Source organism: Mesoplodon mirus, assembly GCF_964341445.2.
Source record: "Mesoplodon mirus genome assembly, chromosome: 5".
Lineage (NCBI taxonomy): Eukaryota > Metazoa > Chordata > Mammalia > Artiodactyla > Ziphiidae > Mesoplodon > Mesoplodon mirus.
The window spans coordinates 150721228-150736103 of NC_138980.1; the positions used below are offsets into that span (position 1 = coordinate 150721228).

General features: G+C 42.2%; 1 protein-coding gene across 1 annotated transcript; it reads right to left on the reverse strand.

Moving 5' to 3' along the window:
* Positions 1-746: 746 nt before the first annotated feature.
* On the reverse strand, positions 747-14812 carry PTGER4 (prostaglandin E receptor 4). Its single transcript, XM_082622363.1, has 3 exons — positions 14366-14812; positions 12887-13799; positions 747-2627 (listed from the first exon to the last, which is right to left on the reverse strand). Exons 2-3 carry the CDS (start codon positions 13754-13756, stop codon positions 2037-2039), a joined length of 1461 nt encoding a protein of 486 aa, XP_082478489.1. The 5' UTR covers positions 13757-13799; positions 14366-14812; the 3' UTR covers positions 747-2036.
* Positions 14813-14876: the final 64 nt, after the last annotated feature.

Below are 14876 nucleotides of genomic sequence, written 5' to 3' on the forward strand. Positions count from 1 at the left end.
AATATTCTCTGAAAACATTGTTTCTTATTCATTGGTTAGCACGGTAAAATAGAAAGAGCCAGATCTCCTTTTCTGAGGTAGCCCTCCCTCAGCCGAAAATCACTAAGCCATCAGGACTGTGAAGATGACAGTCTTGCTTTTCTGATATCATCCAAAAATATCTCCTAAAAAATCGCAAAAAAAAAAAAAAAATCATAACCTCACTCCTGGGGATTGTTGCTACTCAGTGTGTTCTAATACTGGCAGCATCAGCATCACCTAGGATATACCCCAGACCTACTGAATCAGAAACTTCATGTTTTCACAAGACTTGCAGATGACTGTGATGCATGCTAAAGTTGAAAAGCACTGATCTAGAGAATTAACAAGTAGGAAGGTTCACAAGTTTATGCTAATTTTTTAATATTAAATATTTGGATCCTTTACATGTAGCAAGTTAAGCATAATACTGCCTCCCCTACTATCCATACAGACTGGTAATTTTGAGTACACTTTGCACCCAGATCTTGGTTTCTAAATGCCTGTCTTCATTAAGTGGATCCAAGGCTCTGTGCTATTCTTGTAACTTTACCTTCGACATTATTTTAAAATAAAAAATTTTAAATATTTCAATTTAAAAAGATGAAAGATGACCTGAAACAAACACCCAGCAATCACACAAGTTTTCCAGAACTGATGATATGGAACTCAGACTGAGTGTATTTATTTATTATAATCTCCAAAATAATTTCAGTTGGTACAACTGCTTAAAACCACATCACTATCAGGCTCAATTTAATTACAACCAAGCAATTCACAAAAACACTTTAAGCAACAAAACATGCTTAATATTTCTTTGAGAAGGTCCTTCAAATATGTGTACAGCATTACTGGGCGTTAACACAAAACTTTTAAAAGATGACCCTTACATGCCCAATTTCTGTACCCCTTCTGTTGTGACATCTGTGAAAGGCTAATTTAACCAATCCTTCCACGCCTCCAAGTAAAGCCCTTCATGGTGCAATCTGCCTTTCTCTTAAATTTTAAAGAATATTCTAGATCATTCCTTAGGAAAGTAAAACTATGCACACTTCTGGGGGGAAAACAAGCTGCTTAGACTTTTTATTTTTATATTATACACTTCAATTATGGGTTACTTATTAAACACTTTTTAAAATTTATGTTACATTTTAAAAAGTACCAGCTAGAGAAGACAGAAGTACAAAATATTTATCAGCATGTTGGGTTCTCCTGAAATCACAGTTTTCTGGATAAATGCATGCAGCATCACTAAACGTTTTTCACTATGTATTACACATAGCTTAGAAAGAACTTTAACATTTTGGCCTGTAATTTTCGTGTCTTAAATAGTATTTTGCTTTATTCCTTTAATAGTGCTAAACTCTTTCTTTTAAAAATTTATCTTTTTTATAGATACGACTCTCACTGTGAATTTTCAACACCATAGTCTGAACTTGGTTATGAAACATATCTAACATCTGCAACTTCAGCTGGTTATACTAGGGGGAGAGGGGTTACCATAATTTTATTATACCTTGTATTAACAATAAACCTTCTCACAGAGAAGACAATACTTTAAATACCTTAAATCATATTTACAACAATAAAATTCACATTTCATGCTTTAGTGAGACACTTAAATCATCCATAAGATAGTCCTCCTAGTTTATTGGAATAGAGCCCTTCTATACCTGGCCTTCTGCTGTGTGCCAGATATAAAGCTCTTGATGTTATGAAAATAGCAAACTTATGCCATCCTCCTATCAAGTAGAAAAACTGAGGGTACATCTTCCCAGCCATCAAGTTGTAACCGAAATCCTGTATCCTAGCGAGATGGCAACCAATGTGCTTCAGACCTCGGGACCCATAGGAATCAACTTGATTGCTGAAAAGTGCCCAAAAGCCAGGATATTCTCTAATGTGCATTGTAGAACGAAGAGGGCCCTTCTGAGCACGGCTAAACAGTTCATTTATGTGTCTATTGCACAGGATCTTAGAAGCTTCCAGAAATAGTGCTGTATTTCTTTCCTTCACTACTATATACATTTTTCTGATAAGTTCAGTGTTTCATTGGGAAATGTGACTTGCAGGGAGCTCCCCTTTGGGGCAGGTCCAGCCCTGCCACTCCCACCAACCTCGTCCACCAGTAAGACACTCTCTGAGTCCTGCCCCTGTGAGGAGTCTGAGGTTTCTGAGATTCGCAGAGTCCTAAGTGATGTGCTGTCTGTTTGGGTCAGGCCCATGCCAGGCACACCCGGAAGCAAATTCCTGCCTCCAAGGCTATTTTCACTGAGGTCTGGCATGTAAAGGAGGGTCTGAGACGTGCTGCTGACCTCCTTCAGCTCCCGGGAGAGAAAGGAGCGAGAGTGGCTGGACATGGCAGAGGATGTCCTTCTACTGTCTGAGCAGTGCTGCCCCGAACGCTCTCTGCGCGAACCCCCGATGCGGCAGAAGAGGCATTTGATCTTCTCTATCGCTTTACTGAGCACTGTCTTCCGCAGGAGGATGTATATCCAGGGATCCAGGATGGGGTTCACAGCAGCAATTCGGATGGCCTGCAAATCTGGGTTTTTGCTGATCACTCGCTCCAAACTTGGCTGATATAACTGGTTGATGAACACCCGCACCTGTGTAAATGAGATGCCCACATTTAGTGTTTATCATTAAGCAACTGGGAGAAACATTTTTATGCAACACCTAACTTAGTAACGTTAGGTAGCTGCCCTCTTTTCTGTTACTAAGTGTCAGGAAAAGAGCAGCATACACAATTAGCTTCAGAAAAACCATCGATTAACATTTATGTTTCAAGTCAGTGTAACTTTAATATATTTGTAACTACCTTATGAATATCTTTCCAAGATCAAAGATGGTATAAAAGAATGCAATGTGTGTACAGGTAACATATGCATGAAGTTCCCTGGAGAAGAATTTTATTAACTTCATTTCTGTGAGTGCTTTCAAGTTTTTGTAAATCTAATGAAGTATCTTTTTTTTCCCCAATAGGCACTCATTTCCTTATGCCAGTTGGCTTTGTATATATTTAAATGCAACTTATTTTGGAAGTCAACTAATCATCTAATCACAGAAAAGCCCAGAAATTTATTTTAGGATCTAGAAAGAATAGCCTGGAAACTTTTAAACCAATATCTGAATCTATTATCATCTAGAATGATCAGAGAATAGTTTTTATTTTCTCTATATGAATCTGTTCCCCAGTTATAATAATCATCTAGTGTTATCCACTCTTCCTTCAAAAATCTTTTCTATAAGCTAACTATATGTCAAGAAATAAATACAATAAATGAAAAGAAGAAAAAAAGAAAACCTTTCCCCTTTTTCCCCTCTAACTGCATTCCTCACCTGGATAACTGCATCAACCACCAAACTAGCTTTCCCACCTCCGATTTCTGTTCTTTCCAATTCATCCTCCAAACTACCACCAGGAGATTATTTCTAAAATGCAGATATGATTATGCTACTTGGCTGCTAAACCTTCAGTGGCTCCCTGCTGCCTGGGAACTATAGTTCTGCTCAACAACTGCCACTCAGGGAATCCATCCCTCCTTTGTGTCTCTGGAGCATTTGAGCCAGTAAACAGCCATGAGCTCTCTGGACAGCCCAATAGGGATGACAACTCATTCTAGTACAGTTTGAGCTATTCAAGGGAAGGGGCACGCTGCCAGCCCAGCACAGGCCGGGATGGCATGAATGAAGTAAACACAAGGAGACCCTCACAACCTTTTTGCTGTTGTGGAGTCTTATTTTTGACAGTTAAACGTTTTTGCTCTTACCGTAATCACTTATTTACTCATATTCTTTCATGCATTTAATCATTTAATAGTAAGCCTTTATTGTGTGTTAGGCATTGTGATAGGTTCTGGGCACAAAAAGTTGCATTAAAGACCAAACAACACTTGAAAGCAGAGAGTAACCTCTAGCGTGCAAAACAGGAAGGTAGATCAACTATTGCTGGGGGTAAATGATGAGAGGCATTAACAGGGGGCACAGCTAACCCAGACCTGGAGGGGAGGGCATCAGAAGATGCTTCCTGTGGGAGAGGAGCTTGGACTGAGTTTTGATGGATGAGGGGGAGTTTGCTGAATTTAGAAGGAAGGACATAGTATTTTATTTATTTTTGGCTGCGTTGGGTCTTTGTTGCTGCACACGGGCTTTCTCTAGTTGCAGCAAGCAGGGGCTACTCTTCTACTGCGGTGCGCAGGCTTCTCGTTGTGGTGGCTTCTCTTGTTGCAGAGCACGGGCTCTAGGCGTGCCCGCTTCAGTAGTTGTGGCACGTGGGCTCAGTAGTTGTGGCTCGCAGGCTCTAGAGCACAGGCTCAGTAGTTGTGGCGCACGGGCTTAGTTGCTCTGTGGCATGTGGGATCTTCCTGGACCAGGGCTCGAACCCATGCCCCCTGCATTGGCAGTCGGATTCTCAACCACTGCGCCACCAGGGAAGCCTGGTGCACATACAATTACTCTATTTAAAATGACAAGTCATGGAAGAATGAAATGATATGCCAACTTCTGAGAACTTCAAATGACTCAATGAAAAGAGTATGAATTTGTGTAAACTGAAGGAAGACTATCATTTTATTCCTTAGAGGTAAAAGCACTTGTTATTTTTTTCTCTTTTTAAAAAATTGAAGTATAGTTGACATACAATGTTATGTAAATTACAGGTGTACAATACAGTGATTCACAATTTTTAAAGGTTATACTCCATTTATAGTTATTATACAATATTGGCCGTATTCCCTGTGTTGTACAATATATTCTTGTACCTTATTTAATACCTAATAGCTTGTACCTCTTAATCCCCTACCCCTTTGTTGCCCCTCCTCCTTCCCTCTCCCCACTGGTAACCACTAGTTTGTTCTCTATACCTGTGAGTCTGCTTCAAAAAAGTACTTGTTAAATGTACACTTTCACATTTACTCCTGAAGAGCAGATCTTAGGAGCTCTCATCATAGGAAAAACATCTTGTAATTATGTGTGGGGATAGATGTTAATTAGACTTATTGTGGTGATTATTTTGTAATATATAAAAATATTGAATCCTTATGCTGTGCACCTAAAACAAATATATTATATATCAATTATATCTCAATAAATAAATATATGTGTGTGTATATATATATATATAAATGCAAAAAAAAACCCAGAATTTTTCTCTTAAAGGATGATGATGATGATGATGATGATGATGATGATGATGATGATGTCTGGGTCTTACTTCTAATTCCACCAGGATCTTTTATATAAAAATCTCACTGTAATTCATATAAAAATAGTGGTTTTAAGATAACTGCCATCTGTCTTTAGTAATTATTTGATAATTATTATTGCCTTCAGTAATTATTTAAGGTTAGGGAGAAGTAAGAAGTGAGTCTCACCGCCAAGGAGGATGCATTAAAAACCATAAAAAGAAGAAAGAACTCATAAAAGCATAGCTGGAGCCATTTAATTAGGGACAAATATTTCTAACTTTAATAAGAGTTGATGACATTGCCACTTTGCCATACAGTATAATAATTAATATTCATGGTGTATGAGTCACTAAGAAAGAATAGGGATATTTTAGAAAGATTTATAACAAATTGGATTAAAAAGTCTAAAATATGTAAATAAATTTCATTAATCTGCAAAACTCAACTTATATGAAACTTATTTCTAGATGATGCTATAGATCAGTGAGGTGTAACTGCATTTGTTTCTTCCTACACTGGAGTTTAGACCTCAGTCAACCACAGGCTTATAATCCTTTATCAAGAAGTTGTTATTGTTTTGTTATTCATTTGTTTTGTTTTGTTTTTGGTTGTAAAACCTGAACTGACTAGACCATGAAGTGATTTATAATTTTATTTATTCTACTTAATGTGAATATTCCTATGTTTTGCTCCAGAGGTCCTGTTCCAGTTCTGATGGGGATATTACATTTTATACATTTATACATTTAGTATATTACTAAATTACTCTTCTAAAAGCCAAGAAGTTCTGAATTTAAAACACATCTGGTGCTAAATGTTTTGAATAAGCAATTGCAGTCCTGCAAATCTCATAGAATAACACAGTCAAATGGCTCTAAGATGAAATTATTACCTTGATCTCTGGAAGACAGCTAAATAAAAACTGAACTAGAATGAACAGCAGTATATGATGACTACTCTTAAAATACTATTAGAAACCATGTTTGGATAAATGATACTATCAAGACAAAGGATGACTGATTTTCTATCCTTTCAAAAACCGGTGAAACAAAGCATCTTGGTTTCCTCCCACCATACTCTTTATTGAGGTTCTCAGCTGCGCCTGGGCATCGAGATTCCCTCAGGTCTACGGACGGACCTTTTCTCAGATGAAGTGTTACAGAAACCTGGACGTTTTGAGAACCTTATTTAGATCCCCCACCCTGTTGGTGGACGATTTTGGTCTGGGCCCCAGGTCTCCAGATGACTTCCATGTTGCTTTTTCTGTTTTAAGGCCGGCTGGCTTTCTGTTTAAGAGTTATTTCCTGACAAGGGAATTATTGGTAAAAAGCATGAGATCTGTATTTTACTCTCACACAGTAGGTTCCTAAGGGTAAAAGAAAGGATAGATTTAAATCTGTTAGTATCAGGCCCTCCCTGGTGTGTAGTAGCCTCTAGTGAAAAACCTAAGGCAGGATTTGTGCGAACTTGAGACTTCCAGCCTCTAGGTGGCAGTGTTGCTCCACTTGGGAGTTTTTGGTCCCACAGGCCGCTTAAGAAGCGTTTTGCAGGCTTCCCTGGTGGCGCAGTGGTTGAGAATCTGCCTGCCAATGTAGGAGACTCGTGTTCGAGCCCTGGTCTGAGAAGATCCCAGATGCCACGGAGCAACTAGGCCCGTGAGCCACAACTACTGAGCCTGCGTGTCTAGAGCCTATGCTCCGCAACAAGAGAGGCTGCGATAGTGAGTGGCCCCCGCTTGCCACAACTAGAGAAAGCCCTCGCACAGCAAACGAAGACCCAACACAGCCAAAAACAAACAAATAAATTTAAAAGAAAAAGAAGCATTTTGCCCAGCCACCTCCAAGACCCTCTTTCAGAACAGAATCTTGGTTAATTCTAAACTTTGCATTTCTCAAATTTTTTTTTTCAAGTTTTTAACATAGAAATGTTTTGTTGCTAGTTGTTTCTCCCACCGCTTCCTCTAGGGAAACATGGTTACTACTGAAAGGAGGAAGAATTTTCAACAGCTGAAATGGATATAGAAGGAATGAAATTTGTAGCTATTTAAGGGAATGTAATATTAGGAGTTACCATTCAATTTTTAAATTCCCATGACCTTTCAGAAAAGCCAGAGTGTTGTTAAAAAAAATTAATAATGGACTTACATAATCAAAGGTGACGAGAGGCAAGGAAAGAATCATCTTTGTGGCTCACTTCATGTTCAGCAGTAATTAATTCTGACTACTGTTAAGGGAATGAAAGAGCCTTATTTCGGAGTTCCATGGTCGGGGGGTGCTTACAATTAATACAAGCTACTGAACCTGGTCATTTAATGTCTTCTCAGGAAAGGAGAGCTCACGGGGTAGCATAAACATGAGTTTGAAAAGCAACATTCCAAATTCAGGTAAAAACATTCTCAAAAGTTGGTCAAATCATTTGAAAAAAATCAAGATGAAAGAGTTTTCCTTTGCAGCATGTTCTCAATGGAGACTGACTTGAAGTAGAGAAAAAGAAGGCAAAAAAGAACAAAATGCCCACGCACTTAATAAGGTTTGAAAAAAATATAGCCATCTCTGCCTTACTTTAAAGGCTACTTGATTTGCTCTGTTGAAAGGGGGGAAACCCCAGATTAAGATGGGACCATCCACAGCAGGACTTCAGTGTCATGTAGGGAGGGGAAAGCACTTTTCTGCAATTCATGTCCAATGGGCTCTTGTTACACAAATAAACATGTTCAGGCAGTTTTCAGTTTTGGAAGAGTGTGCTGCTGAGAAAACTGAACCTCTGAGTCGGAGGCGGGCGGGGGAACACCTTAAAAGAATTCACTGAATACAAACAACACATACAGTCTCTTGCAATTTTAAAAGTTAGTCTAGTTTTCAGTAGCTGCAGATTTGCGCCTGTGGCTTCTTGTTAGAATTGGCATACACGACAATATTCTGAACTTCTCAAAGATGACTAGACATTAGGATTCAGGAGCATTGGAACATAACTTGGAGAAAAGATGATAAATTCAAAATTAGATGTGATGACAGGAAAGCTATAAGGGAGGCTACATGTTGTAAAGATAAATGCCCACGTTCTGTTCAAATCCTGGCTCTTCTCCATAAAGAATTTATGAGCAAATTATGAAAGGGCTTTAGTACAAATATGTGGAGGCTTGGCCACTGTGGAATATACCAATAATTTTTAAACCACAGCTTAGAGGTAGCTTTGGGGTATATAGTTAATGACACGGTATCAAAAACACATACTTCCTGTTTAAGAATTAACTTGTTGGTGGGGAATGTCTAATTGAAAAAGAATGTTGAGATTTTGATTAGACTGATTTGGTAGTTGACTGTCGAGGTAGAAATGTTTTCCAACAAATGACAAGAACCTGTAACTGGATTTGTGTGTGTGTGCTCCTTGTTCTGTTCTGAGCACATAAAAGGAGTGATCTGTGTGTGCTCAGTTACCTAACTGCCCTGTGAAGAGTCCAAAATTGACACAGCTGTTACTAGAAATGCTTACCTTTTTTTTAAAATTTAGCGACAAAAAAAAAATCTCTAAGTAAAGGAGAGTGGAGAGAGTGCTTGGCTGTGTGGTGGAGTGAGAGCTCTGTTCTCCTTCCCTCTGCCTCACTAACTGGCCATTTAACTGCAGGCGAATTGCCTCGTCTCTATAGGTCAGGTCTGTACATTGAAAATTTATTTCTGCAGTGTTTGTTTTTTTAAACTCTAACTTTCAACATTCTAATAGGAGCCTGCAAGAATCACTTCAGCTCTGGGGGAAAAGTATCTTATTAGCAGATTTTCCATAACCAAGCCTTGACAGGTCAGCACAGCATGGCGAAAGGAACATTAGACTAGGACTCACCCACAGCCACCCAGGAAGTAGCATGATATAATCTTCATCTGCAGTTGAGGATCCTAGAGCTTTTTTTAAGACTTGGATGAGATGCAGGGAAAACACCTTACTTTTATGTGCTGCTTTGCAGTCTTCAAGGTACTTACTACTGCTGGGTCTGCAATTTTACGTTATGGCTAAAAATCTGCTTTGGGGCATTGCTATTTTTTAATTTAGCCAAATATATTTGAAAACAATAATCAGATCCTTCAGGTTCTGCTGTAATAGTGCCTGGATTTATGGTATTCCTCGTGTACCTCTAGATGTGATTTTTACTCATCTGAAACCCCATCAGTTGTTTTAAGATTCCACTTTCAGTCTGTAAACAAAAGTCTACACAGCTTTCCTCTGCTCTAATAAACCTTTGCTGATCAGATGCTGATGAAGTCTTTATGCAGACAACTAGTTTATAGTAAGGAAACAAATAAACACTCACAGGAAGCTATTTTCCTGAAAACCTAAGTTTCACCCATCCCAGGCAGAAGATGAATCAAATTGGCCATTCTGCCCTTAACAGAGATGAATGCTTGCTACTTCAGCGTAAGAAGAAAGAAAATAAAAGAAACGAGTAAGCAATAAATACTGCCATGGCTTGCCTGTGCATGGGGGGAAAATGCCTTTTCAAATCCTACAGTGTAACTGTTTAGCCCTGAGGCAAAAGATTGGATTATAATCATTATCGTAACATTAGTGACTGCAAAATTAGACACGAGACGTTGATCCAGCTGCAGCATTTAACACCAGGACCTTAGGAGGCTCTCACATATTTCTAAAGAATTCAATCCCTTTTATTATCTTAAGCATAGATTCTTTCATTTCTTTAGCTTCTCTTGTATTTTAAAAACCAGAGCCTGGTTATAAATAGAATAGACAAAATGACAACCACCGCCTTCCCACAGAACCTTGTCATGTAATGTTCCCTGTCCATTGTATTTACATCTTTTCTGTTCATTGCTTATGACTCGCTTTAGAAAATTTTGCAACTTCAGCACAGTTCCTTATATATCCACAACCAACTTTCCAACCTTTCTCAAATTTCCATTCCAAGTTCTATTTATGCGACATATATATTTTGGATAACAAATTAAAATTTACTTTTGATCCTAAATTCAATATCAGCTGCCCTCTAAGAGCCACTGTAGTTTTTCCTTCCCTGGTGTCCAAAAGATAAAAAATGTGGGTCTTTTGCAGTGACTGCTTGTTTTCCTTACATGTTGTGAGTCAAGCTTTGCTAAACTGCACATAAACTGTATTTGCTCTATTATTTCCAAAGCATTTTAAATGTTTCGAAGGGTTTGATTTGCCTCAAATAGGATTAGCGACCAACTTTATTTGATAAAAGAGATGCTTCATTAGTTTCCTTGGAACTGAAGATAGATCTGACTATTTTAAATGTCAAAGTTCAGAAACTTTCAACTTAAATTACAATATGAATAAGAGAAACATGAAAAAACAAGAAAGTTGTAAAAGTAACCCAAGGAAGGCTACCATTGTGGATGTTTCCCTTTTAATTCTTTCAGTAATTGCTAAACTGTGGCTGGGCAAGTAGGACAATGACACCATTCTTATCATTAATTTACAATTAAATTGATTCTGAAATTAGATTTTAGTGGCCAAAACTAAAGGCTAAAAACTGAACCTGCCATTACTTGTATGATTCCTTATTACGTACAAAGGTATGTGCATGTGATTACTTCTCAGCTGAGCCATTGTCAATTTTCAGGGTAAAATGACTTAACAACTACTTGATACTGACTTTATATAGAGTATAGTCCCTGTTAGTTAAAATATGGTTAATTTGAAAACCACAAATACAGCTCCTATAATTTCTTGCCTCTTGCTTCTCAAATAATGTCAAAGGCTTTGTGATAAATGGCCCTGCACCATTGGGTCAGATGTGCTATTTCAGCCCATAAGAGGCTTGAAGAAAACAATTCATCTGTGACTGTGTGGTAATCAACAGCTTCACATGCTTATCTCCAACCAAAACACATTTTTAAAGTATGTGCTTATTGCTAAGCTTCTAGCTCTAATTCCTCAGTTCCTTAAAGTGCATGTTCTGCAAACAACAACAACTCACTTTGGCATTTACTGTTCTGTAAAACATAAGGCAGAGGCCACAGAAGGAAGCCCCAGCAGGAGCAGAGTTGTTTCTTCCAAAATCTCACTTTATTCTGAGTTGCCATTACAGACAGTAAAATATATCTATGTGGCTCAATCAATTCTGTAAATTATACTGGGTCCTGCAATGGTTTAAAGGCCCTTCTGGCCAATTACATTTACTTCTGTTTATACAAATTGGCAAGAAGCTACTGTATGCTGGCTTTCAGCCACCTCGAAGTTCCTTCCATTTACAGTCAATTTTACGAGAGATATAATATTTTTATATTAAAGATCCCCGAACAGCATTAATAAGGGAAAAGAAGGAATAATAACCTGTTACATTTATTTTCTTTTGCTCTCAGTCAGCATAAAAAAAACCCGAACTTTTTTGAGTTGATAGTTTAGAATTTCCAGGAATGAGGTGTTTTGAGAGATGGAAAAACTCAGAACTAGTTGCTTTCAAGAGAAACTCTAGATACAGTAGTATGTGCATCTGCCCATGGGTTTCTAGTGCAAATAGAGGAGAACTAGGTAGGCTTTCAACCTTCCTGCTTATGACATTTTAAAACATTTTGAAAGTTGATCCAAAGGCAATTTTAAAGAAGGTGGTGTCCTGAAAATAAAGTGTACCAAAACTCAAATACACAAACTGCTGCGAAGGCCAAAATTAGCAGCGTTCAAGGAGGGAGACATGACGTAATATAACAGAAGAAGGGTTTGGAGTCAGAAGGGTCTGAGGTTCATTTCAAGCTGCAAGGCTTTGGCTTGGCAATAAATAAGATGACCATCTCTAAAACCCCATTTCTCTAGAAAGGCACTGTACCCCTCACAGCTGAGGATTCGAATTCAATACCCCATGTACATCAGCCTGCCCTTAATATGCCCCCTGAGAAACCTTGCTTTCCTGGCCCCTAGAGAGAATGACGGAACTTGAGTCTGGACCATGCCTGTGTAGGGCCACATGTGCACTGCGATGTGCTTCCCAGCATGGTAAAGAGCAGGGAGTTCAGCTTGATAGACTAGCTTTGCTGGACTATTTTAAGCAAGTCACTCCCTGTGTAAAGTGAAGGAGTTAGACTAGACCAAAATGCATCCACTATCCCTTCTAGCTCTAAAATTCTACATAAGGTACCAAAAAACCCGACATAAATAAAAACCCCACTATTGTAAGGAGTGTACACCAAAGAGGTCACCACCTGACGTTTCGGATTCTGCCCTAGACAGTGCAGAGGACGGGGCTAAGTCACACTACAAGGGTTTCCCCTCTGCATCTGACAGAGTGCGGCGGGTGTTCCCGGAAGGCTGAAGACCAGTGTCAGGCAGCGAGGGGTAGGGGCTGTCAGCAAGGGGTAGGGGCTGTCCCGAGAGAGAGTGAGAGAGTGAGAGTGAGAGAGAGACAGGGAGAGAGAGACAGAGAGACAGAGAGAGAGAGAGAGAGAGAGAGAGAGAGAGAGAGAGAGAGAGAGAGAACCCGGCTTTCGGGAAAGGAAACGGCGATGTAGGGGAAAGGCACCTGCTGCATCTCTTTAGCGACGGGGCCTAAGAAGAGGTCGGGCCTGCTCTGAGAAGCAGAGCATGCAGATCCAGCCCCGACCTGGAGGAGACGTGTTGGTAGCCGAGGAATGAGAGGGAGAGGAGGGAGCGGGAGATGGAGGAGGGAGGTGGATGCAGGAAAAGGGCCGAGTGGAGCCCTGGCCCCAGCCACTCACCACCAGCGGGATGGAGCAGATCAGCACCACTAGGGAGGTGGCGATGAGTAAGATGACCATCTGGATCTCGGCGCCCGCGATGCGGCGGAAGCTCCGGCGGCGGCGAAAGTCGCTGAGGCGCGGCAGGGCCGGGGAGGCGGCGGCCGAGGAGCCCCGGAAGGCGGCCTGGACCACGGCGGCGGCCGCGTGGTGCTGCTCGGTGCCCAGCGAGGTGCGGCGCATGAACTGACGGTGCATGCGGAGCAGCGCGCCGCACACGAGCACGTTGCAGAGCACGGTGGCGAGAATAAGGAAGGAACTGAAGCCCGCGTACATGTAGGAGAAGGCGGCGTGCGCCGTCACATTGGTGGTCCAGTCGATGAAGCACCAGGTGTCCGGGTACTGCAGCCGCGAGCTGCCGAGGCCCATGTTGGGCAGCGCGCAGAAGAGCACGTTGGACGCGTAGACCGCGAAGAGCGTGAGGCCCGCCAGCCGCTTGTCCACGTAGTGGCTGTAGAAGTAGGCGTGGTTGATGGCCAGGTAGCGCTCGATACTCATGGCACAGATGATGCTGAGCCCCGACAGGCCGAAGAAGAGCAGGATGAAGGTGCTGTACTCGCACAGCGCGGGGCCCCCGGGCCACTGGCCCTTCATGTACGTGGCGATGGTCACCGGGCTCACCAGCAACGTGCCCAGCAGGTCGGTGACCGCCAGCCCGCATACCAATGTGTAGAAAGTCGTCTCCTTTTGCTCTTTGCGCGACTTGCACAGCACCACGATGGCCACCAGGTTGCCCACCACCCCGAAGATGAACATCACCGCCGGAATGGTCACTGGGCTGTTCAGTCGGTCGGAGGCCAGGACGGATGCATTGCTTCCAGGGGTGGCCATGGTGGTGGCCGGCGGTACACTGCCTTGGAGCGCGAGGCTGGGTCTGCGGTTGGTAGGAGAGAGACAAAGACGCGGTGAGCTGAAATTACCACTTGCAAAAAGGTGTCAGACCCGCGCCCAAGAGACAATATGCTGATGAGACCAGGGGAGCAACTCGATCCTACACTGTGGATTGTAGCCACTTACCAACTGCGGCTACCGAAATCTCCAGGCTCCGGATACGTCCTGCCAGCAGCACCACTCTACTGGCATTAATATTTATACGTTAGTACTGCCATTCTCCTCCTCCAAGCCAACTCATCCACTGCCAAGATGAACAAGACTTATCTCAAGGGAAAAGTGTTTTGCTCGTTTTCCCGACAGATTCTGAGTCAATAAAAGTCTCACTGAAACCAGGTTACGGAAGATAATTTGGAGAGCACGCTCTTCCCTCCCTGGCTCGGCTCAAAGGGCGCCTGCCCACCGCTCTCTGCCCAGTGCTTCCAACCCTATCTCACCTGTGGTAGCCGCGGAGGTGGCAGCCACGTAAGCCCCCAGGGTCAAGCCTCGGATATCCTGGACACGCCTTCACCCTGCCCTCAGCCTTGCCCCGCTCAGTGTGGAGCTTACCAAGCCGTTGCCTTCTCAGAGTCTGCTCTCTCTCGGTGGCTGCCAATTTTCCGGTACAGGGGTCAGAGTGGTCAGCTTTCAAAACCTTGGAGAACCAGAAGGACAGCGAAATGGGTCAGTGAAGCCTGATCTTGGATTTTTTTTTCTTTCTCCTTTCCTTCGTTTCTTCAAAGACGATCCAAGTTTTGCGAAGCCCGCAGGTCTCGTCCGCGCCCGGACGGCGCTCAGGTGTACTGCCGCGCGCGCAGGTGGCACCGAGCCTCGATCCCCGGCTCGGGCCTCCTCCCTTCCCAGCCCAAGGCAGCGCGGGCGGCTACCGGGGCTGGCGGCTGCAGCTGAGGCCGCTTTTGGCGCCCTGGGGGCGGCTTGAGGTCCACTCGGCCTGAGGCTCTGACCTGGGGCCGTTCATCTTCCTCTCGCGCTGCCTGTTCGGAGCTCCGCTCTTGCCCTTCCAGCCTCTGTACAAACTTTTCTCCTGCTTCAAGTTTCCCTGGCGGAGGCGGGGCCACAC